Source organism: Vulpes vulpes, chromosome 15 (assembly GCF_048418805.1).
Source record: "Vulpes vulpes isolate BD-2025 chromosome 15, VulVul3, whole genome shotgun sequence".
Lineage (NCBI taxonomy): Eukaryota > Metazoa > Chordata > Mammalia > Carnivora > Canidae > Vulpes > Vulpes vulpes.
The window spans coordinates 79,404,279-79,428,036 of NC_132794.1; the positions used below are offsets into that span (position 1 = coordinate 79,404,279).

General features: G+C 36.9%; 1 protein-coding gene across 6 annotated transcripts in view; it reads left to right on the plus strand.

The window, feature by feature from the left end:
- Nucleotides 1-23,758, plus strand: part of ZFAND4 (zinc finger AN1-type containing 4) — an 80,175-nt gene that overhangs the window by 44,886 nt on the left and 11,531 nt on the right. For 4 of the 6 annotated variants that reach the window (XM_025989924.2, XM_025989961.2, XM_025989931.2 and 1 more), the window contains 4 exons: nt 1,480-1,555; nt 3,807-3,874; nt 5,538-5,724; nt 11,697-11,844. In XM_025989924.2, coding sequence (XP_025845709.1) covers nt 1,480-1,555; nt 3,807-3,874; nt 5,538-5,724; nt 11,697-11,844 — 479 coding nt within the window. The remainder of the gene's footprint in view (nt 1-1,479; nt 1,556-3,806; nt 3,875-5,537; nt 5,725-11,696; nt 11,845-23,758) is intronic. The other 2 variants (XM_025989971.2, XM_072739375.1) reach the window with 1 other exon arrangement.

Below are 23,758 nucleotides of genomic sequence, written 5' to 3' on the forward strand. Positions count from 1 at the left end.
ATGAAAGATGCCATGTTAATCATTAGATAATACTACTCTAGGAAGACATTTTAGGAATAACCACCTCCCCACAAAAACAGTAAAACAAGTGAAATGTTCTATATATTTGAACTTAGATATAATTGGACATACTTGTTTTGAGTGTACAATATAATGATTCAATATTTGTATTTATTGCGAAGTAGTTACTGTAATGGGTCTTTTTAACATCCATCACCATTCAGAGTTATAAACTTGTTTTCTTGTGATGAAGAAATTTTCTTCTACTCTCTTAGCAACTTTCAGGTATACAATATTATTATTATTATTATTATTTTAATAATAAATTTATTTTTTATTGGTGTTCAAGTTGCCTACATACAGAATAACACCCAGTGTGCATCCTGTCAAGTGCCCCCCTCAGTGCCCGCTTCCCAGTCACCCCCACCCCCGCCCTCCTCCCCTTCCACCACCCCTAGTTCATTTCCCAGAGTTAGGAGTCTTCCATGTTCTGTCTCCCCTTTCTGATATTTCCTCCCCCTTTCTTCTCTCTTCCCCTCTATTCCCTTTCACTATTATTTATATTCCTCAAATGAATGAGACCATATAATGTTTGTCCTTCTCCGATTGACTTATTTCACTCAGTATAATACCCTCCAGTTCCATCCATGTTGAAGCAAATGGTGGGTATTTGTCATTTCTGTTGGCTGAGTAATGTTCCATTGGGTATACAATATTTTTAACTATATAGTCCCCATGTTCTACTTTATTTTATATATTTTATTACATAATTATTTTATAGCTGAGATTTGTATATTCTAACCCCCTTCACCCATTTCACACCTCCCCTACCCCCAACAATATACTTTTAACAATCTGCAAATAACTGAATGAAGACTGTACTTCATAGCACTGAGAACTGCCTTTTAGGCCTTAAATCTTAAATTCTTCAGGGATGATTTCATGATATTTGTCTTTAAAGGGCTCCTAATGTCGGGGATCCCTGGGTGGCGCAGCGGTTTGGCACCTGCCTTTGGCCCGGGGCGCAATCCCGGAGACCCGGGATTGAATCCCACGTCGGGCTCCCAGTGCATGGAGCCTGCTTTTCCCTCTGCCTGTGTCTCTGCCTCTCTCTCTCTCTCTCTCTCTATCATAAATAAATAAAAAAATAAAAAAATAAAAAAAAATAAAGGGCTCCTAATGTCATACTTCACTTCTCGTATAGAGAGTTACTAAAATTACTGTTCTAAAAAAATAAATAAATAAAAAATAAATAAATAAATAAAATAAAATAAAATTACTGTTCTAAAGTGTCTGGATTGGACTCCATCTACTTTTAACCATACCTTTTACCTATGATTCTGGTAATTTTACCTAAGCACCTAGCATTCAATTTAGAAATGTGTTTATTATTAATAGTAATTCTTTAATAGCTTTCTATCCTACTCTTTTGAATATTCTATTAAATTTGTAACCATATTTTTATAACATTTCCCTAAGGTATTTCCATCTGTCAGCAGCACTTAATTTGGAATAACATGGAACTTGAAGATGAATTTTGCTTGAATGATTACAAGTGAGTTTAATTACATATTGGCTGTTTTATAGATGCTCAGCATTACGACTCGATATATCAGTGTTTTCCTTCTGAATCCTTGGATCATGTCTTCTGAATAGTTGTGACACCTAGATTTAAGGGTAAATCCTGAACCGTAAGATATGTTGGTTCAGTACTCCATACTGCCTGATCCTTATCCTTTGATTCTTTATCTTTTCATTTTTCACACCAATTACGTATCCCCTGCCTTTTTATTTTTTAATCTTTCTCTTTTGACCTTGCCTTGTGCTCTTTTTAATATTGACCTGTTCCCACTTGGCTACTTTCTTTTTCTTTCCATTTTTACAAGAGTATTGGGTAAGAATAAAAATCCTAGAAGAGAGCACATGTAGTAATTTCTCTGACACCAGCTATAGCAACATTTTTCTAATGTATATCTCCTGAGGCAAGGGAAATAAAGGCAAAAATAAACTATTGGGACTACATCAAAATGAAAAGCTTCTGCACAGCAAAGGACACAACTAAAAGCAATCTACTGAATGGGAGATGTTTGCAAATGACATATCCAAGAAAGGGTTAGGGTTAGTATCCAAAAAAATGAAAAACAATACAACTCAACACCCCAAAACCAAATGATCCAATTAAAAAACAGGCATTTCTGCAAAGAAAACATCTAGATGGCCAACAAACATATGAAAAGATGCTCAGTATCACTAATCATCAGGGAAATGCAAATCAAAACTACAGTGATATGTTACCTCACACCCGTTGGAATGGCTAAAAGTAACAATACAAGATACAACAGGTGTTGATGAGATTGCTGGGGGCGGGGTTGGGGGGGGGGAAGGAATCCTCTTGTAGTGGTGGTGGGAATGCAAATTGTTGCAGCCACTGTAGAAGATAGTGTGGAGGTTCATCAAAAAATTTAAAATAGAAGTACCGTACAATCTAATAATTGCACTATTGGGTATTTACCCAACACTAATTCAAAGGGATACATGCAACCCTCTGTTTATAGAGGCATTATTTACAATAGCCAAATTATGGAAGCAGCCCAATGTCCACTGGTAGATGAATGAATGAAATATTTTTCAGCCATAAAAAAATGAAATCTTGCATTTGCAATGACATGGAAGGAGCTAGAGAGTATAATGCTAAGTGGAGTAAGTCAGAACAAGGTAAATACCATCGAGTTTCACTCATATGTGGAATTTAAAAACAAAACATATAATCAAAGGAAAAACATAGACAAACCAAGAAACACTCTTAACTATAGAGAACAAAGTGATGGTTACCAGAGGCGGGGAGGTGGGTGGAGGATGGGTGAACTAGGTGAAGGAGATTAAGAGGACACTAATCATGATAAGCACTGAGTAATGCATAGAATTGTTGAATCACTATATTGTACACCTGGAACTAATATAATAACACTGTTTACTATAATTAAAATAAAAAACTTAATAAAAAAATAAAAAATAGGGGTGTTTGGGTGGCACAATCAGGCAGCTGCCTTTGGTTCAGATCATGATTTTGAGGTCCCGAGATTGAGCTCATCAAACTCCTTGCTCAGTGGGGAGTCTGCTGCTCCCCCTACTTGTGTTCTCCCACTTGCACTCTGTCTCTCTCAAATAAATAAATAAGATCTTTAAAAAAATAAAAAAGTAAAACAAATACACTTGATAGAGACAAAAAAAGAGTATTGGGTAAGAGAGTTTTGCTCTTCACCAAGTCTTTCATTTTTTCATCAAGCCTTTCTTCTGTTACTAAGTGACACTGTGTGCACCAGTGATTGCAGATACACTATTTGGCTTTCGTCTTTTTTTCTCCCTTCTCTCATTCATACACTTCTTCACTCTTTTCGTAATAAAAAAAAGAGACAGAGGTGATGTGAAATATCTGGAAGAGCACAGGGATTCAGGAGATCTTGTAGATCTTATAAATTTGCTATTTTTCTATTTTCTATTTTACTAACTGGATCTATTTTCTAACATTTTGAACCTTGGACAAACTTATTTTCTTCTTAGAGCCTCTTTTTCTTTGTGTGAAATGAAGAGACTAAATTGAGATGACATGTCATATTTAAAGCCTATGAGAACTTACTTTTCCCTTTTTATACAAGTAATTAAGTTAACATTTTATATTAACGTATATTGCTGTATCTTTTTTTATTATAGAGGGTAAGTACTATACCTGATAAACTAGCACTTAATTGTGTATATGTCTAACACCAGTACACTTTAATTATGGTGGTTTATTTTTGTGTTCACAGTATATCAGAAGGTTGTACCTTGAAGCTGGTATTGGCTATGCGTGGGGGACCTATAAATACTAGAAGAGGTAGGCATTTGTGAAAATTCTGTATATTAAAGCAATTAAATAATTTTCAAGCCAGTTGGTATTTTTATAGTCTCAAGTTTTAGTCAGATTTTCTTCCTTAGAAAAATGATGATTGTTTTTCTAAGCATTGTTCTTTAAAGCCCAAATACACAGAAGGAACTCATGTTTCAGGAAAATCTCCTGATTCTTGATTTAATACTAGGATATTTAAAAGTAAACCTCACCAGTAGAGGGAAAGGAAATGATAGCATTGTATAAATATATGGTTATCACTGTGTTTAGGTTCATACCAGTTTGTTGCTTTCTTTTACCCAGAATCTTCAACTCTGGGTATAATGATTTTTACAGAGAATTCTAAAGTTGCCCTTTAGCCTGGTTCGTGATGCATTTGGGTTTCATGGGTATTATTTTGGCACTGTTGAATCCTTTTTCAGAATGTGGGCAATCTCTGGAAGTCATTCATTTAACGAGTATATTTTATGCATCTACTAGATGTTCAATACACTGTTCCATGGAAGAAAAAAGTTTCTGCTTACTGACATTGCCCATAATAAAGGTGTAAAGATTTGATGTCAGGCAGTTGCAAGTGCAGTGGAGGAATTTGGGGAGTGTGTCAGTATGGAAATAGGATTCTAGGAGGATGATTGTGGAAGGGCCCTTGGAAGTTGATGTGAGCAATTTCTGTTTGATTAAGAAGAGAGTTCTAAGCATGGGGAAATTTGGAAATGTTCTCATTGGTTCCTGATTCAGGTGTGTCACATGATTCCCCACCAAGAAGAGGGATCCTTAGACTCCTCAGAGCAGTTCTGTTTTGTGGGTCTTATTTGAAAGGGAAGACCTTCATACTTGTTTGATCCTTTACTGACCAGAAGACTAAGGTTAAGTATTGATTCCAGTGCTAGTTTATTTCTTCCACAAGTCAAATCTTTTCTCTCTGTTTCATAATTTTAGTTAGAAAATGGGGGTTATTATAATCTTTTTCCTAGCTACTTCAGGAGGATTTTGTAAGATATGTTGAACTGTTTTGGATAGGTTAGAAAAATGTAAAGGTAGTAATGTTAGAGTTGGCTACTAGCACTCCTAGTATTAAGAATTCTATAAACTGGGCTTATAAAATTGTCCTTTGTGACATAAGATGTTTATAGTACCAAGTCTGAGAATAGTGTAAGAACTCTAACGTGTTTATGGAGCCATTGTAAGATAGAATTATATAGTGTTTAATGACATGTGAATTCCACTGTTAGAAAATTTTGAAACTTGGTTTATCTGTGTATAGTATTGTCTTTAAACCAGTGTGTTTTTGATGATTGATCTGACCAATTTGGAAAATACAGGAAATAGATGTGTGAAGTGAAAATAGTCATAGGTAATTATGTCATGGAATCAGCAGACTCTAGTGGCACAGAAAAATACTGATGTATTTGGTTAAGCCCTGTCTTTGTATGTAACAACATAATAATGCATTTCATTTCTTTCATGTTAGTACAACATATGGAATGCTATATGAAACTATAAAAAGATCAGAAACTTATTTAAAGACTATCACGTATATGTTGTATGCACAGTGTTATTTGAATTTAGCACATTATATCCTGTCACTGTACCAACATGCATAAAACTTGATATAAATTGAAAGCTTGTTTATCAATTTTTCCATTTGTAGTTCCTGTGGAAGATCCACTTAGGGAGATGGCTGAGTACATGGATTCCATTCGAGATGAGGTCTGGGAGAAGACCTCCTGCAACAAACAAGTTACATTTTTGGTATACCGAGAAGGAGATCAACTGAATTTCTTTCGTGTAGTAGATAGGGGAGATGGCACTTTAACACCATTATCTGAATCTTTAAGGTAAAGATGTTTTCATTTGCATGTCTCACTTAGAAGAGGAGGACCCTGTGTGGTATACTCCATAAACCTTAATGTTTACTATGTGTTGTCAAAACAATCTCATATTCACAAGACTAAATTTCATGCATTCTCTCCACCCCACTGCCCTAGGTATATAATTCTAAAATTGTCCTTTATGTGTTTGATACTTAGTAATTTATAAAACTGAAATTTATTTATTGAGAAAGGTTTTCTTATAAAAGATTTATTTAAAAAAAAACTTTATTTCTGTCCTTTATGAAACTCTAAGATACTGACTATAGTCTTTTTATAATAGTCTATTATATTATTTTACAGCCTTAGCATTATAGGGTTAAACCTAGAGTTGCTGGGTTTTTTTCAAAATTTAACTCTACTGCATAAAGGTAAATAAATCTCTTTACTTCTCTGGTGTTTGTCTACTCTGTAAAAGGGGGAGGAATTGTTATATTGATTCTAAACTCAGAAGGAAACAACTTAAAGGTATTTAGCTAGGCAGTAGAACAAGTAGGAAATCAGACAAGGTAAGCTGTAAGTTTCTGTGAACTCTGTCTTACTTTGATTCTTACTGCCTTTTACTTTAAGTCACTAAACATTTAATGAATTTTTTAAAAGCCAGTCTGTACACTAGTACTGACTTACAAAGATGATTGTCCCTCCCTTCATGGAGCTTGCAGTCTGCTCTAACTAGTGTCTATAGTATATTCTTGCCAGTTGTTACAAAAAGATACCAAAATCTCTGGAAAACCAGATAAGAGGGCCTTCATTTTACCTGAAAGGTGGGGAGTTAGGGACAAACTCTGGGAAGGGATCTTAAAAAAGGAGTAGGAGTTTCCCAAGCAAACCAAGGAAGGAAAGGTATTACAGATAACTAAATTTAATCAACTAAATTTAATCAGATTAGTTGTGGTTGTTTTTTTTTTTTTTTTTTTTTTTTTTTTGGTGTTGAATGTTATAAGTTCTTTATATATTTTGGATACTAATCCCTTATTGGTTATATCTTTTGCAAATACCTTCTCTCATTCAGTAGGTTGCCTTTTCATTTTGCTGTGTAAAAGCTTTTTATTTTAGTATAGTCCCAATAGTTTATTTTTGCCTTTGTTTCCCTTATTAGAGGAGAGATATTTAGAAAAATTTTGCTAACGGGTGGTGTCAAAGAAATTACTGCCTGTGTGTTCTAGGAGTTTTATGATTTCAGTCTCACATTTAGGTCTTTAACCCATTTTGAGTTTTTGTGTGCAGTATTAAAAAAGTGGTCTAGTTTCTTTTATTTTTTCTTTTTTTTTTTTTTTTTGGCATATAGCTGTCCAGTTTTCCTAGTATCACCTATTGAAGAGACTATGTTTTCCTCCATTGTATATTTTTCTCTCATTTGTTGTAGATTAACGGACCATAAAAGCATGGGTTTATTTCTGGGCTCTCTATTCTATTTCATTGATCTGTATGTCTTTGTGTCAGGACTATTCTGTTTTGATTATTATAGTTTTGTAGTATATCTTGAAATCTGAGATTGTGTTACCTCCTGCTTTGTTGTTCTTTCTCAAGATTGCTTTGGCTTTTTGGGTTTTTTTTTTTTTTTTTTTTTTTTGGTGGGACAAGTACTTAAATTCAATCCCAAAATAAAAAAACTAGAAGACAAAATTGTAGAAAAAAATAACTTGTAGTCTGGAAACACAGATTCTATGACTCAGGAGCCTAGGCACAGTTTAGCTGGGTGTTCTGCTCTGGGTCTCCCAAAGCTGCAGTCGAAATGTTGGCAAAGATGCACTCTTAACTAGAGGCTTGATAGAATCTACTTCCAAGTTCATTCGTGTTGTTGGCAAAATTTATTTTCTGGCAAGTTGTCTGACTTAGGGCCCTGGGGTTTTTTGTTTGTTTGTTTTTTTCTGGTTTTGGGTAGCGGCTGCCCTCAGCTCCCTTTGGATTAACTCAAAGTTAACTGATTTGGAGTCTAAATTATACGTGGAAAATCGCTTTTGCCATATTGTGTTGACTAGAAACAAGTCCTAGGTCATTTTCACACTCAAGTTTAGGGCAGTATACAGGGTATGAGAACCAGGGATTGGGAATAATGGGGATTCCTTTAGATTCTTCTCACTACAAGTTATGTGGAAGAAGGATTAGACTCTGATTTTGTTTTTGTTATTTATTTTTTATTGGAGTTCGATTTGCCAACATACATTATAATACCCAGTGCTCATCCCATCAAGTGCCCCTGACAGTGTCCATCCCCTCGCCCACCTTCCCTTCCACTACCCCTTGTTCGTTTCCCAGAGTCTCTCTTGCTTTGTCACCCGCTCTGATTTTTCCCACTCATTTTCTCTCCTTTCCCCTTTAATCCCTTTCACTATTTCTTATATTCCCTGTATGAGTGAAACCAAATGATGATTGTCCTTCTCTGACTGACTTAGTTCACTCAGCATAATACCCTCCAGTTCCATCCACGTTGAAGCAAATGGTGGGTATTCATCTCTTCTGATGTCTGAATAATATTCCATTGTACATATAGACCACATCTTCTTTATCCATTCATCTGTCGCAGGACATCGTAGCTCTTTCCACAGTATGGCTATTGTGGACATTGCTGCTATGAACATTGGGGTGCAGGTGTCTCGGTTTTTCACTGCATCTGTATCTTTGGGGTAAATCCCCAGCAGTGCAATTGCTGGTTCATAGGGTAGCTCTATTTTTAACTCTTTGAGGAACCTCCACACAGTTTTCCAGAGGGGCTGTACCGGTTCACATTCCCACCAACAGTGCAAGAGGGTTCCCCTTTCTCCACATCCTCTCTAACATTTGTTGTTTCACATCTTGTTAATTTTCCCCATTCTCACTGGTGTGAGGTGGTATCTCATTGTGGTTTTGATTTGTACTTCCCTGATGGCAAGTGTTGCGGAGCATTTTCTCATGTGCTTGTTGGCCATGTGTGTTCTTCTTTGGTGAAATGTCTGTTCGTGTCTTCTGCCCATTTCATGAATTGATTTTTTGTTTCTTGGGTATTAAGTTTAATAAGTTCTTTATAGATCTTGGACACTAGCCCTTTATCTGATATGTCATTTGCAAATATCTTTTCCCATTGTAGGTTGTCTTTTAGTTTTGTTGATAGACTCTGATTTTGAGAGCTGACAGACAAACGGGTGTTGACTGTTGACTCTAACTTGTTAGAATCTGGTTACTACAAAATATAGTAGTAACCATGTAGTAACCACAACCATCTAGAGCAGAAGTAGAGAAGAGGGAGTAATGAGCACTACAGCCTTAATCCAGTGCCTCTTATTTGGGCCAGGAATAGAATTTTTTCATACCAGTCTTTCCATGTGCTAGCTCACTGTTGTTTTGACCTCTTTCAAACATCCTCTTTTGGTTCTCTTTTCCTAAAGGAGAAAAATCTAAGTTCCTTAGCTTAGCATATAAGGCTCTTTACAACTGTCATTTATTTTTCAGCTCTCCTTCATTATGCCATGTTTTTGTACATTTTTACCCTTTGCTTGAAATGTCATTTTCTCCTCTTACCTCAGTTTCTTCTCAGCCAGCTTCTTTGTGTTTAAGATATAGCCCAAATGTTGCTGAGGATTTTAATTAAAATTGTATTATTTTTCCTCTGAGGATATTTTTAGAATTTCTTTTCCTTTCTATTCACCTACCAGAATTGGACAAGCGATAGAGGTGGGTGAAAAAGAAGGGTAGAAAACTTTCTGGTCATACCTTGTAAGACATTTATCTTGACTGTAGAAGGAGAAGCTTTCTTACTCTATAATAGGGGAGAGCAAAATTTTTTTTGTGAAAGGCCAAATAGTTATTATTTTAGGATTTTCAGGCTAAGAGATAAAATCAAGGGTACTTTGTAGGTACTTACATAACAAAAGAGAAGAATTTCCGCAAAATTTTTACTGACAAAGTTCAAATTACAATAATAATAATTGAGGGGAGCCTGGGTGGCTCAGTTGGTTAAGTGTCTAACTCTTAATTTGGGCTCAGGTCATGATCTCAGGATTGTGAGATCAAGTCCAGTGTTAGGTCCAGGCTGGTGTGGAGGCTGCTTGAGATTCATTCTCTTCCTTTCCCTTTGCCCTTCCCACCATCTTGTATGCATGTGTACTCTCTCTCTCTCTTAAAAAAATTAAAAAATAATTGAGTAGTTGGGTGTGTGTATATTTTGGGTCCATGAAAGAGAACAACTTGAATGCTTTTCAGAAGGGTAGGTTATATTTTACTTAATTGAGGTTGCAAGCTAATGTTGCCTATCAAATTTGCAAAATGAGTTGCAAAAGTTACTCTGTTAATATGGATCTGTAATGAGATTTTATGTATTTTATCTTTGAAAAAAATTTTTTATACAGATATTGCCAAGTACTGTTATCAGTCCATAAGCATGATTTTGATATTGAGCATATTCATTGCTTGGAAGGCATTTATAGAATTCTCTTATAATGTTCTTGTGCTGTTTGCATTTAGCATGGCATTACACTGCATATTAATCATATCAAGATAGGTGGAGCTCCTCAATTGCACATTTAAATAGATTTTGAAGTATGGAAATTTCCTTTAACTTGCAACAAGGTATGAAAACACTGCTGGGAATTTAGAAAGCATGTCCCCTGTAAATTTGTGTGGGAAAGTTCTTACTTCTGAAAGCATGCTGTTATGTGTGATTCAGAGTAATACTGGTATTGTCAGAATGACATTACTGCAGTATAAGTTTTGTATAGAGCGTTGTTTTGGCTTGTAATTTTAGGTGGAATTCAGTAAGAAACATTATTAAGTCCACAGCAAAAACAAATTTTCAAAGGCATTCAGTGTTTTATCTTAGCAGGTGAAGGTGATTCTTCTTGTCAGAAAAATTCAGTGTTAGCCCTGAGCTTAAAAGAATCCTAATAAAATTACTACAGTTAAGACATTGAACTGATGGCTAAGTCTATGAACCAAAAAAGTTTACTGTTGATACTACTAGTTCAAGAATAGATAACAGATTCAAATACTTACTTCTGAATACCTGCTGGTGAATAATACAGTGAGTAACATAGCCTTCAAACACCTTAGGTTTTCATTAGCTTTGTAAATTTGTACAACTTATTTTTTTTCTGTTCCACACATATTTTTACTCCATCAATTGTAGCAGATTTGACTTCAAGTTGTACTGAATTACCGTTATAGCAGATTCTTTGAAAATCTTCTTACCTGCAGTTGTTTCATGCATACTATTCATAGGGACTTCTTTCTTCAGTAACTTTAAAGTTGATATTGATGCCTTATAAGCAAAAACAACTGAACAGTACTTATACCTTATATCAACTCATCAAAAGCAAAGGAACAGAACTCCAAATCATTGCCTTATTGTTTAGTTGACTGTTGCTTCCATCGTTGTCAATTCTTTAAGAACTTGTTCTTGCCAAAGCGATAGTCTTTATTTAAACAAGTTTATTGTCTCTGGACACATTTCTTCAATTGCTGTGATCAAGCATAGTTTAATTAATTCACTGTTGGCAAACAGCTTTTTTTGCTTAGCTAGTTAACAAGTTACATTCTGTCCAGTTCTGTGTCAGTTTCTTTTTTCATTATGGTTAAATGGAATTCTGATCAGCCTGTGTTCTAGGTTTCACAATTACCAGCCTTGGCTGATAAAATGAAATCAGTGTATTTCTGTGAAGATGGATTTTGCTTTTGTGGGAATGAGGTAGTAGGTGCCAAAAGACCTTCACCTGTTGTATACTGACTTCAGAAAAGCTTAGCTGTGCTAGATTGTCGGTAATGCTGGATCATGGTGTTTCTCCTTATTTTTTAAATTTCTTCTAAGAAATACATTTTTTGAAATACATTTGCCTTGAATTTACATTGATTAGACTTATTCTCTTATCATTAGCAGCATATGTATAGTTTCTATTGCATATAAAGTATTTTTAGTCATTGAGCAGGCATCAGAAACATCTCAGTAGTAATTATTGCTTTCTTTACAGTGGTGGTTCTGTGTATAATTTGTATACGGATGAGGATGAAGAAATTGAGCCTTCTCCTTCTGGGCAACAGATAATTGAAAATTCAATAACTATGAATAAGATGAAGCTGCTGAAGGCTAAGTTGGAGAACATGAATCTCAGCAAAAAGGTGAAGCTGTCGGCATTTGGCCAGGCTTTTCTCTAGTTTATCCCTGCAAGACTCACAGCGTTGAGATCTGTTGGTAATTGTGAAAACAAATTATTTATAAAATATTATTCATTTCAAGTTTCTGGCCTCAGTTACTTATTGAGATATTGAAAGTGATTAATTATTTTTTTAGGCCACCAGTACATCTACTATGATATAGTGTACTTAAAATAATTCATTATTTTTAAAAATTTTGTAGCACTAGTGCTAAGAAGGATAATAAAAAATAGCCTAATCTTAATCTTGCAATAATAATTTTTTAAGTGCTCTGTTAATATTTGCTTATATGGATGTCTCCTCTATTTGGGCTTTGATAAGGAATATACCTACATTTAGCTTTACTAGATGCTGTCAGTTTTCCAAAGTGATTCCAAAGTAATTAAACCAGTTTACATTCTGTCCAGTAGTGAATGAGAGTTGCAGTTTTCATGTATTCTTACTAGCATTTGGTATTTTTGTCATGCTGGTTGATGCGTAGTGGCCTCACAGTGTGGTTTTAATTTAAATTCCTCTGACTGATGAAGTTGAGCATCTTTCACGTGTTTATTGGGTATTTGGATATCCCTTTTTGTAAAATGCGTATTCATCTTGGGCATTTTTCTGTTGAGTGATACGTTTTTTCTTATTGATTTTTTTTTTATCTTTATATATTCTGGGTATAAGTCCTTTATGATATACACACACACACATGCACACACACATATCACTACTCTGTTACTTCTCACTGTATTAATAGTTAATCCCTTTTGCTTTCTTGAAATATAATATATACATAAAATAAGGTTCACAGATCTTTAATGTATGGCTTGATGACTTTTTACATTTCTATACACTCATATAGGTTCAACCCAGATTAAAATAGGATCCATCTTTCTCTCCAGGTTTAATTATAACCTTTCCCTACTCCCAGAAATAACTACTGTTCTTACACTTGTCACCATAAATTAGGTTTGCCAGTTGTTGAACTTTGTATAAATGAATATACTTTTTTTGGGGGGGGGGTGTCTGGTTTCTTTTGCCCAACATATACTTTTGTAAATTGTCCATGTTGCAGGTGTCAGTTCATTCTTTTTTACTGCTATGGTACTTTTCTATTGTATCACTATACTTCAGTTTTGTTTCTCTCCTTTTGATAGGTTGGGTTGTTTGTAGTGTTGGACTTTCATCGGTAAAGATGCTTTCAACATCCTTATACACGTTTTTGGTGGACATATGCACTCTTTTCTTTGGGGCATAAGCCTAGGAATAGACTTGTCATAGGGTAGGTGTATGTGCAGCTTTAGTCACTATGCCAAACAATTCTGCAAAAGCTCTGTAATTGTTCCTTTCTCATCTAGATGTACAATCCATCTGAAAAAAAAAAAACTGAAAAAAAGGTGTAATGTGAAGTAGGGTAAAGATAATTTCTTCCAGGTGGAGAACAGTTGACCTTGCTCTCCTGGAAAAAATTTCTTTCTCCACAATCTAAATGTTTATGCACCTAGTAACACAACTTCAAAGTATACTAAGCAAAAGCTACAAAGAGAAAGAGACAAATCCGTCGTTATTTTAGAAGAATTCTACACTCAGCCTCTCAAAAAATTGATATAAAAGCTAACGAATCAGAAAAGATGTAAGAAGACTTGAATAACACTATCAAACTACTTGTTCCAGGTGACATTTACAGAATGCTCCATGTGAAAACAGCAGAAATATACATTGTTGTTAAGTGCACTCAGAACATTTAGTAAGATAAACTGTGTTGTTTGCTATCAAACAAGTCCCAATAAATTTTAAAAGATTCAAATCCTACAAAAAGGCTCTCTTATTATAATGTGATAAAGTTAGTAATTAATAACAGATATCTGGAAAGTCTAATATTTTGGAAATAACACACTTCTAATCTATGAGTCAAAGAAATCCAAAGAGAAATTAAAAACCATTTTGCACTGAATATAAATATTCTGATAATGTGGTAAGTTACTATTTTTAATATAAAATCATTCTTAAATTCTTAGGATGAACCATTATTGGTTGTGATGAATTTTCCTTTTTGTACCTTTATATTTCATTTGCTAATATTGTATTTAGTACTTTTGTTTATCAGAGAAATTGGTCTGCAATTTTTTTTAACATCAAAATTGAATTTTACAGTTAACACCCATTTATCTACCACCTAGATTTTACAGTTAACATTTTAAAAATTGTTTTTAATTGTGATAAAATATACATAAAGTTTACTATCTTAATCATTTTTTAAAAGATTTTATTCATTTATTCATGAGAGACAGAGAGGCAGAGACATAGGCAGAGGGAGAAGCAGGTTCCTTGTAGGGAGCCCGATGTGCAATACTCTATTCTGGGCCCGATAGTACTCTATCACACCCTGAGCTGAAGGCAGACGCTCAACTACTGAGCCACCCAGGTGTCCTATCTTAATCATTTTTAAGTTACATACTGTTCAGTAGTGTTAAAGTATATTCATACTATTGCACAATCTATCTTTAGAACTTCATCATGCAAACTGAAACTCTATATTCGTTAAACAATTCCCTATTTCCCTGCTCCCCCTACAGTCCTTGGCAAACACAATTCTACTCTGTTTCTATAAGTTTGACTCTCTAGATACCTTGTATAAGTAGAGTCATAACAATTTTTTGTTTTTGTTTTATTTGTGAATGACTTATTTAGTAATGTCCTCAAAGTTCATCCAGGTTGAATAGCATGTCACAATTTCCATACTTTTTAAGGTTGAGTAATATTCCATTATATGTATATACAACATTTTATTTACCTATGCATCTGTTGATGGAGACTTGTGTTGCTTCCATCTTTTGGCTGATGTGAAGAATGCTGCTATGAACATGGGCATACAAATACCTCTTTTGAGAACAGCCTTTTGGATATATATATCCAAGATTTCAAGATCATATGGTAATTCTATTTTTAATTTTTTTGAGGAGTTGCCATATTTTCTACAGCAGTTGTACCATTTTACGATCTACTGGTTGGTACACAGAATTTCCAGTTTTTCCACATCCTCACCAATACTTGCTGTTTTGTTATTTTTTAAAGAGTAGTCACCTGATTGGTGTGAGGTAATATTTCAATATAGGTTTGATTTGAATTTTTCTAAAGATGTTGAGCATCTTTTCATGTGCTAGTTGGCCATTTTTGTATTTTCTTTGGAGAAATGTCTAGTTAAGTCTTTGGCCCGTTTTTTAATTGGGTTATTATTATTATTTTTTTTTATGATAGTCACACAGAGAGAGAGAGAGAGAGGCAGAGACATAGGCAGAGGGAGAAGCAGGCTCCATGCACTGGGAGCCCGACGTGGGATTCGATCCCGGGTCTCCAGGATCACGCCCTGGGCCGAAGGCAGGCGCCAAACCACTGCGCCACCCAGGGATCCCCTAATTGGGTTATTTTTGTTGTTGTTTATTTATTTTTTTTTTAATTTTTTATTTATTTATGATAGTCACAGAGAGAGAGAGAGAGGCAGAGACACAGGCGGAGGGAGAAGCAGGCTCCATGCACCGGGAGCCTGATGTGGGACTCGATCCCGGGTCTCCAGGATCGCGCCCTGGGCCAAAGGCAGGCGCCAAACCGCTGTGCCACCCAGGGATCCCTTTGTTGTTGTTTAGACTTAAGAGTTCTTTAGAAATATATTCTGGATATTAACTTCTTATGAGATATAATTTTCAAATATTTTCTCCTATAGGTTGCCTTTTTACTCTGATGGTGGTGTCTGATGGTGATGTTCAAATTTTGATGTAGTCCAGTTTATCTATTTTTACTTTTGTTGCCCATACTTTTGGCATCAAATCTAAAAAATCATTGCCAAATCCAATGTCACGAAGCTTTTCCTCCTGTTTCTTCTGAGAGTTTTATAATTTTAGGCCTTACATTAGATCTTTGGTGCATTTTAGGTTAAATTTTGTATAGGCTATAAGACTCCAACTTCATTCTTTCATATGTGTCCAATTTTCCCTGTTCGTTTGTTGAAGAAACTGTCTTTTCCCCACTGGGTGGTCTTGACACTTTGTTGAAAGTCATTTGACCCCTACATGTGTTGGTGTATTTCTGGGCTGTTTGCTCTGTTCCATTGGTTGATATGTCTGTCTTTATGCCAGTACCATGTCTTTATTATCTTCTTAAAATATGATTGACATAATATCCTATTAATTTTAGGTATACATCATAGTGACTCAATATTTTTATGTATTATTAATTGATGCTCACAGTAAGTCTAGTTACCATGTCACCACACAGTTATTACAATATTACTAACTGTATTTCCTGTGCTGTACATTACATCACCATTACTTCTTTTATAAATGGAAGTTTGTACCTCTTAATCCTCTTCACCTGCTTTGTCCTGCCTCAGTCCCTCCCCATTATGGTAACCAGCAGTTTGTTTCCAGTATCAAGGAGTTTGTTTCTATTTTGTTTTGTTTGATTGTTTTGTTTTTTAGAGTATATGTATGTGTGAAATCATATGGTATTTGTCTTTCTCTGACTTATTCCACTTAGCGTAATACCCTCAGAGTCTAAAAATGTTGTCACAAATGGCAAGATTCTATTTATTTATTTATTTATTTTTGGCTAATATTCCATTGTTTATATATACCACATCTCTATCCATCCATCAACGGACACTTAGGTAGCTCCATTCTTAGCTATTGTAAATAATGTGACACTGAAAATACGGACGTACATATCTCTTTCAATTGGTCTTTAAATTTTCTTCAGGTCAATACCCAGAAGTGCAATTGATGGATTTTTTTAAATTTATTTTTTATTGGTGTTCAACTTGCCAACATATAGAATAACACCCAGTGCTCATCCCATCAAGTGCCCCCCTCAGTGCCCGTCACCCAGTCACCCCCAGAGTTAGGAGTCTCTCATGTTCTGTCTCCCTCCCTGATATTTCCCACTCACATTTCTCCTTTCTCCTTTATTCCCTTTTACTATGTTTTATATTCCCCAAATGAATGAGACCATAAAATGTTTGTCCTTCTCCGATTGACTTATTTCACTCAGCATAATACCCTCCAGTTCACATTCCCACCAACAATGCAAGAGGGTTCCCCTTTCTCCACATCCTCTCCCACATTTGTTGTTTCCTGCCTTCTTAATTTTCCCCATTCTCACTGGTGTGAGGTGGTATCTCATTGTGGTTTTGATGTGTATTTCCCTGATGGCAAGTGATGCAGAGCATTTTCTCATGTGCTTGTTGGCCATGTCTAGGTCTTCCTCTGTGAGATTTCCGTTCATGTCTTTTGCCCATTTCATAATTGGATTGTTTCTTTGCTGTTGAGTTGAATAAGTTCTTTATAGATCTTGGATACTAGCCCTTTATCTGATATGTCATTTGCAAGGAATTGCTGGATTGTATGGTAGTTCTTTATTTACTTGAGAGAGAATGTGAGTGGAGCGTGGGGCAAAGGAAGAGGGAGAGAGAGGATCTTCAAGCAACCCCTCCATGCCTCCACTGAGGGCAGAGCCGAATAGGGCTCAATTCCATCTCTGAGATAATGACCTGAGCCAAAATCAAGAGTCAGGCACTTAACTGAGTTACCCAGGTGCTCCTATTTTTAAATTTCTGAGGAACTTCTATACTGTTTTCTAGAGTGGCTGTACCAGCTGACATTCCCACCAAATGTATGAGGGTTCCTTTTTCTCTACATCCTTGCCAATACTTGTTATTTTTAATTTTTCTGGTAATAGCCAATCTGACAGAAGTGTGGTGATATCTCACTGTAGTTTGGATTTGCGTTTCCCTGATGATTAATGATATCGAGCCTTTTCTTATGTCCCTGTTGGCCATCTGTATATCTTTTTGGAAGAATGTCTATTCAGGCCCATGTTTTTATCTGATTGGTTGGTTGGTTGTTCAATATTAAGTTGTGTAAGTTCTTTATATTACAAACCCCTTATCAGATATATGATTGGCAAATATCTTTTCCCATTCAGTAGGTTGCTATCTTGTTTGTTTGTTTGTTTTTTGACCAAATTCTCCTTTTCCTTTATTCAGCACACCAGTCTCATTTCTTTTTTTTTTTTAAATTGGAGTCAAAATTGCCAACATACAGCATAACACCCAATGCTCATCCCGTCAAGTGCCGTGATCAGTGCGTGGAAACCCATCACCCCAACCCCCCGCCCACCTCTCTTTCTACCACCCCTTATTCGTTTCCCAGAGTCAGGAGTCTCTCATGTTCTGTCATCCTCATGGATATTTCCCACTCATTTTCTCTCCTTTCCCCTTTATTCCCTTTCACTATTTTGTATATTCTGAGATGAATGAGACCATATATAATGTTTATCCTCCAATTGACTTACTTTACTCAGCATAATACCCTCCAGTTCCATCCACGTCGAAGCAAATGGTGGGTATTTGTCATTTCTAGCAGCTGAGTAATATTCCATTGTGTATATAAACCACATCTTCTTTATCCATTCATCTTTCGATGGACACCGAGGCTCCTTCCACAGTTTGGCTATTGTGGACATTGCTGCTAGAAACATCGGGGTGCAGGTGTCCTGGCGTTTCATTGCATCTGAATCTTTGGGGTAAATCCCCAACAGTGCAATTGCTGGGTCATAGGGCAGGTCTATTTTTAACTCTTTGAGGACCCTCCACACAGTTTTCCAGAGTGGCTGCACCAGTTCACATTCCCACCAGCAGTGTAAGAGGGTTCCCTTTTCTCCACATCCTCTCCAACATTTGTTGTTTCCTGCCTTGTTAATTTTTCTTGGGAGGTTTTTGATGACTGCTTCCATTTCCTTCCTGGTTAGTGGCCTGTTTAGGTTTTCTATTTCTTCCTGTTCCAGTTTTGGCAGTTTGTGTTTTTCCATAAATGTGTCTATTTCTTCTAGATTGTCTAACTTATTGGCATATACCTGCTCATAATAAGTTTTTAAAATTGTTTTTATTTCCTTGGTTATTGGTTGTGATCTCTCCTTATTCATTTGTGATTTTATTATTTGAGTCTTTTTAGTTTTTAATAAGGCTGGCTAATGTTTTATCTATTTTATTAATTATTTCAAAGAACCAATTCCTGGTTTTGTTGATCTGTTCTACAGTTCTTCTGGTCTCTATTTCATTGAGTTCTGCTCAAATTTTTATTAACTCTCTTCTTCTGCTGGGTGTATGTTGTATATGCTGTTCTTTCTCCAGTTGCTTTAGGTGCAAGATTAGCTTGTGTATTTGAGTTTATTCCAATTTTTTGAGGGATGCTTGTATTGTAATGTATTTCCCTAATAGAACTGTTTTTGCTGTATCCCAAAGATTTTGAATCTTGTATCTTCATTCTCATTAGTTTCCATGAGTCTTTTTAAATCTTCTCTAATTTCCTGGTTGACCCTTTCATCTTTTAGCAGGATGCTGTTTAATCTCCACGTGTTTGAGTTTCTTCCAAATTTCTTCTTGTGATTTAAGTTCAAGTTTCAAAGCATTATGGTCTGAAAATATGCAGGCACAATCCCAATCTTTTGTTATCGGTTGAGACCTGATTTGTGACTCAGTATGTGCTCTGTTCTGGAGAAAGTTCCTTGTGTATTTGAGAAAAATGTGTATTCAGTTGCATTTGGATGTAAAGTTCTGTAAATATCTCTGAAATCCATCTGGTCCAGTGTATCATCTAAAGCTCTTGTTTGTTTGGAGATGTTGTGCTTAGAAGATCTGTCATTTACAGAAAGCATCATGTTGAAGTCTCCCAGTATTAATGTATTATTATCTAAGTATGTCTTAAGTTTGGTTATTAATTGATTGATAGACTTGGCAGCTCCCGCATTCGGGGCATAAATATTCATGACTGTTAGGTCCTCTTGTTGGATAGATCCTTTAAGTATGATATAGTGTCCCTCTTCATCTCTTACTACAGTCTTTGGGATAAACTTTAATTTATCTGAAATGAAGATTGCTACCCCTGCTTTCTTTTGAGGACCATTTGAATGATAAATGGTTCTCCAACCTTTCATTTTCAGGCTGTAGGTGTCCTTAGGTCTAAAATGAGTCTCTTGTAGACAGCAAATAGATGGGTCTTGCTTTTCATCCAGTTTTGAAACCCTGTGTCTTTTGATGGGATCATTAAGCCCACTCACGTTCAGAGTACAATTGAAAGATATGAATTTAGTGTCATCATAATACCTATTCAGTCCCTGTTTCTGTGGATTATTTCCTTGGGCTTCTTTTTTCTTTAACAGAGTTCCCCTTAATATTTTTTGCAGAGCTGGTTTGGTGGTCACATATTCTTTCATTTTCTGCCTATGTTTGAAGCTCTTTATCTCTCCTTCTATTCTGAATGAGAGTCTTGCTGGGTAAAGTATTCTTGGCTGCATGTTCTTCTTATTTAGGGCCCTGAATATATCCTGCCAGCCCTTTCTGGCCTGCCAGGTCTCTGTGGAGAGGTCTGCTGTTAATCTAATAGTTCTCCCCATTTAATTTAGGGATCTTTTGTCTCTTGCTGCTTTTAGGATTTTCTCTTTATCTTTGGAATTTGCAAGTTTCACTATTAAATGTCCAGGTGTTGAGAGGTTTTTATTGATTTGGGGGGGGGAGGAGGCTTTCTATCTCCTGGATCTGAATGCATGTTTCCCTCTCCAGATAAGGGAAGTTCTCAGCTATGATTTGTTTCAATACACTTTCTCGTCCTCTGTCCCTTTTGGCGCCCTCTGGAGCCCCAATTAAAAGTAGGATTTCCTTCTTAGGCTGTCATTTATTTCCCTTAGCCTTTTCTCATGATCTTTTAATTGTTTTCTCTTTTTTCCTCAGCTTCCTTCCTTGCCATCAACTTGTCTTCTATATCACTCACTCGTTCTTCTGCCTCATTAACCCTCCAGTTCAGATTGCATCTCATTTAATTGATTTTTAATTTCGACCTGACTGGATCTAAATTTTGCAGTCATGAAGTCTCTTGAATCCTTTATGCTTTTTTCTAGAGCCACCAGTAGCTTTGTAATTGTGCTTCTGAATTGACTTTATGACACTGTATAGTAATCTAAATTCTGTAACTCTGGGAGAGAGTACTGTTTCTGATTCTTTTGTGGTGAGTTCTTTTTTTAGTCATTTTGCTCAGTGCAGCGTGGTTAAAATGAGTTGTACTGGAAAAAGGAATAAAAGAAAAATAGAAAATATGGATATCCTCTGGTTCTATATACTGTAAATACCTTGGCTTCCCCTGGATCTTTCCACTGCTGCTCGGTGAAGAACTTTCTCTTCCGGTGTCCTTCCAGCTGGTCTTCGGGGGGAGGGGCCTGCTGTGCTGATTCTCAGGTGTGTGCACCTAGGGGAGCTGCCCGCTCCCTGTCAGGTTCATGGCTCAGTGGTAGCTGTTTATCCTGTGAGGCCCCTATTCCCTGGTGGCCCCACTGTGTCCCAGGCACAGGGTGACATAAGGAGGAACAGCAACACTGGCGTCGGCCAGCTTCCAGCTCTGGAGTCAGCTGCTGCAGTAACTGCTGCAGTCTCCCAGACCACACAGTCCAGATGCTCTGGGGGTGGGGGTGCTGACCTGCACAGCTTGAGGGTGTTGGCGGCAGGAGAGTCTTTGTCCTCTGTCCTCCTTGCCTCTGCCTGTTCTGGAGGGAGTGTAGGATCCTGGGGTGTGTCTGCTCGGCGCCCTGGGATTCGCGCCCTGCAATGCTGGAATCGCACTCCCAGGTCTGTGGCTCCCGAAGGCAGCAGGGCACAGGCCCTCCATTTGGAGCCGCTGCCTGAGCTTCTCCCAAGGCCCTGCTCGGTGCATGCTCCAGCCCTTTACCGAGCTTGGCCACGGTCTGTGTTGTGCTCTCCCTTGGGTGCACTTCCTCTGTTAGTGACTCCGGGAACCTGGAGGCTCCACTGCCCCTCCTGTGGTTCTGACCAGTTTTCTTGTGTTGTGCCCAAGATTGCGTATCCGAGAAACCACCAAGGTGCCAATACGAATGCAAGTACATGAGGGTTTATTAACAAGCTCGAGCTTGGGTCCAAGTATACCCAACACAGCAGAGCAGGGACTTGGACCCTGAGGTTAAGAGGTGTAGCAGTTTTATAGAGGCCACTTTATGAGATTGTAACACACACAGAAATTTGCATAGTCATGTCGTCCACACACAGGTGGCCAATTGAATTACAATTTACCCTATAGTGACCGTTTGAACTAGCCTATCACTCTGGTCAGAATTGGTGTGCAGGTTTGGTGGGCACAAGGCGAGGTTTATTTACATTCTTTGGTGGTTAAGGATTCCGCATTCCTATATGAGCCGGTTTCGGTAAGGGTGTGCTCGGGCTTGACGAGGGTGGGGGGGAGTGCCTTAAGCAATAAGCAGGTCATGTGGGGTTATACATGAGATGGTGGGTATAGCACAAAATGGAGTTAGCCCTGCTCTGCTTGTCCAGGGGTAGGGGATTTTTGTTAAATTCCTTGGGTCCCACACCCTGCTAAGTGCTTTTCCGTCTGGGAAGAATCTGGTGGCCTGGGTGGCTCAGCGGTTTAGGGCCGCCTTCAGCCCAGGTTGTCAATTTGGAGTCCTGGAATCGAGTCTCGCATTGGGTTCCCTGCATGGAGCCTGCTTCTCCCTCTGCCTGTGTCTCTGCCTCTCTCTGTGTGTCTCTCACAAATAAATAAATAAAAAATCTTAAAAATATATTTTGTGTACCAGGGAATTAGGGAGGCCCAAGGAGAGGGAGAGAGTCAGGGGAGTGGTCTGTTTTTGGAGCAGTCAGAACACAGAACATTTATCAGTGAAGTTCAGCATCTTATATAGGTGGAATTCATGCACCCTAAAACAATTATGGTAAAAGATCATTGATCACAGATCACCATAATAAATATAATAATGACAAAAAACAAAAAAATAAAAAATAAATATAATAATGAAAAAGTTTAAAATATTCTGAGAATTATCAAAATGTGACACAGAGACACAAAATAAGCAAATGCTGTTGGAAAAATGGCTTTGGTAGACTTCCTTGATGCGGGGTTGCCACAAAACCTCCAATTTGTAAAGAATGTAATTATCTGTGAAGTGCCTTAGAGAAAAGTATAATAAAATGAGGTATACCTGTAATTTTTATTTACCCAAAGGAATATTAAGAGTTACATGTAGACAAAAGTGAGGATTTCGTTTGGCAAAGTAAGTTTCTTATTTTAAGAACATCTTCTTGGTATAGTGAAATGCAGTTTTTAAAATCCATAGTACCCTTTCAGTGGAGGGTTGAATTGTTGTGTCTTCTGATTTTGTGACTCCCTTTTGTGTCTATGGGTCCTTACTTTAACTTTATTGCTGCCTTCTTTATTTTTTTACTTTTTATTTTATTGAAATTCAGTTAGCCAACATATAGTACATCATTAATTTCAGATGTAGTTTTTAATAATTCATCGGTTCATATAACACCCATCACTGCCTTCTTTACCTTCACTATCAGGTTCTCAGTAGAGAACTTTCAATTTACTCCTCCTTCCCCCAGAAGCCATGTCTTCTTGAAGCTATTTCCTTACATCTTGAACAGTTTCAAGTCACTTGCTTTTGGTTTCCTATTGGCTTGTCAGTATCCTAGATCTTAAATCTCTTTTCAGCATTTTCATAATCAAGTGAGATTTTCTCTTTTAAGGGTTTATTTTATCTTTGTTCCATCAGCCCTAGATTATCCACACCTCTCTTTCTTCCTTTCTTCTTTCCCTCCCTCTTGCCCTCTCTCTCCCTCCTCCTTCCCCACCTTCCTCCCTCTTTGCCTGCCTGCCTTCCTTCCATCCTTCCTTCCTCTCTAGCTTAACACTTTTGCTTATCTCTCACCACAGGCTTTGCAAATGAATCCCCTAGATTTGGGTATTTTTCTCCTTAAGAGGTAATTTGAAGTTAATTTTATCCATCCCCTAGTTTTGAAGGTATGAGTTACGGGTTATTTTGC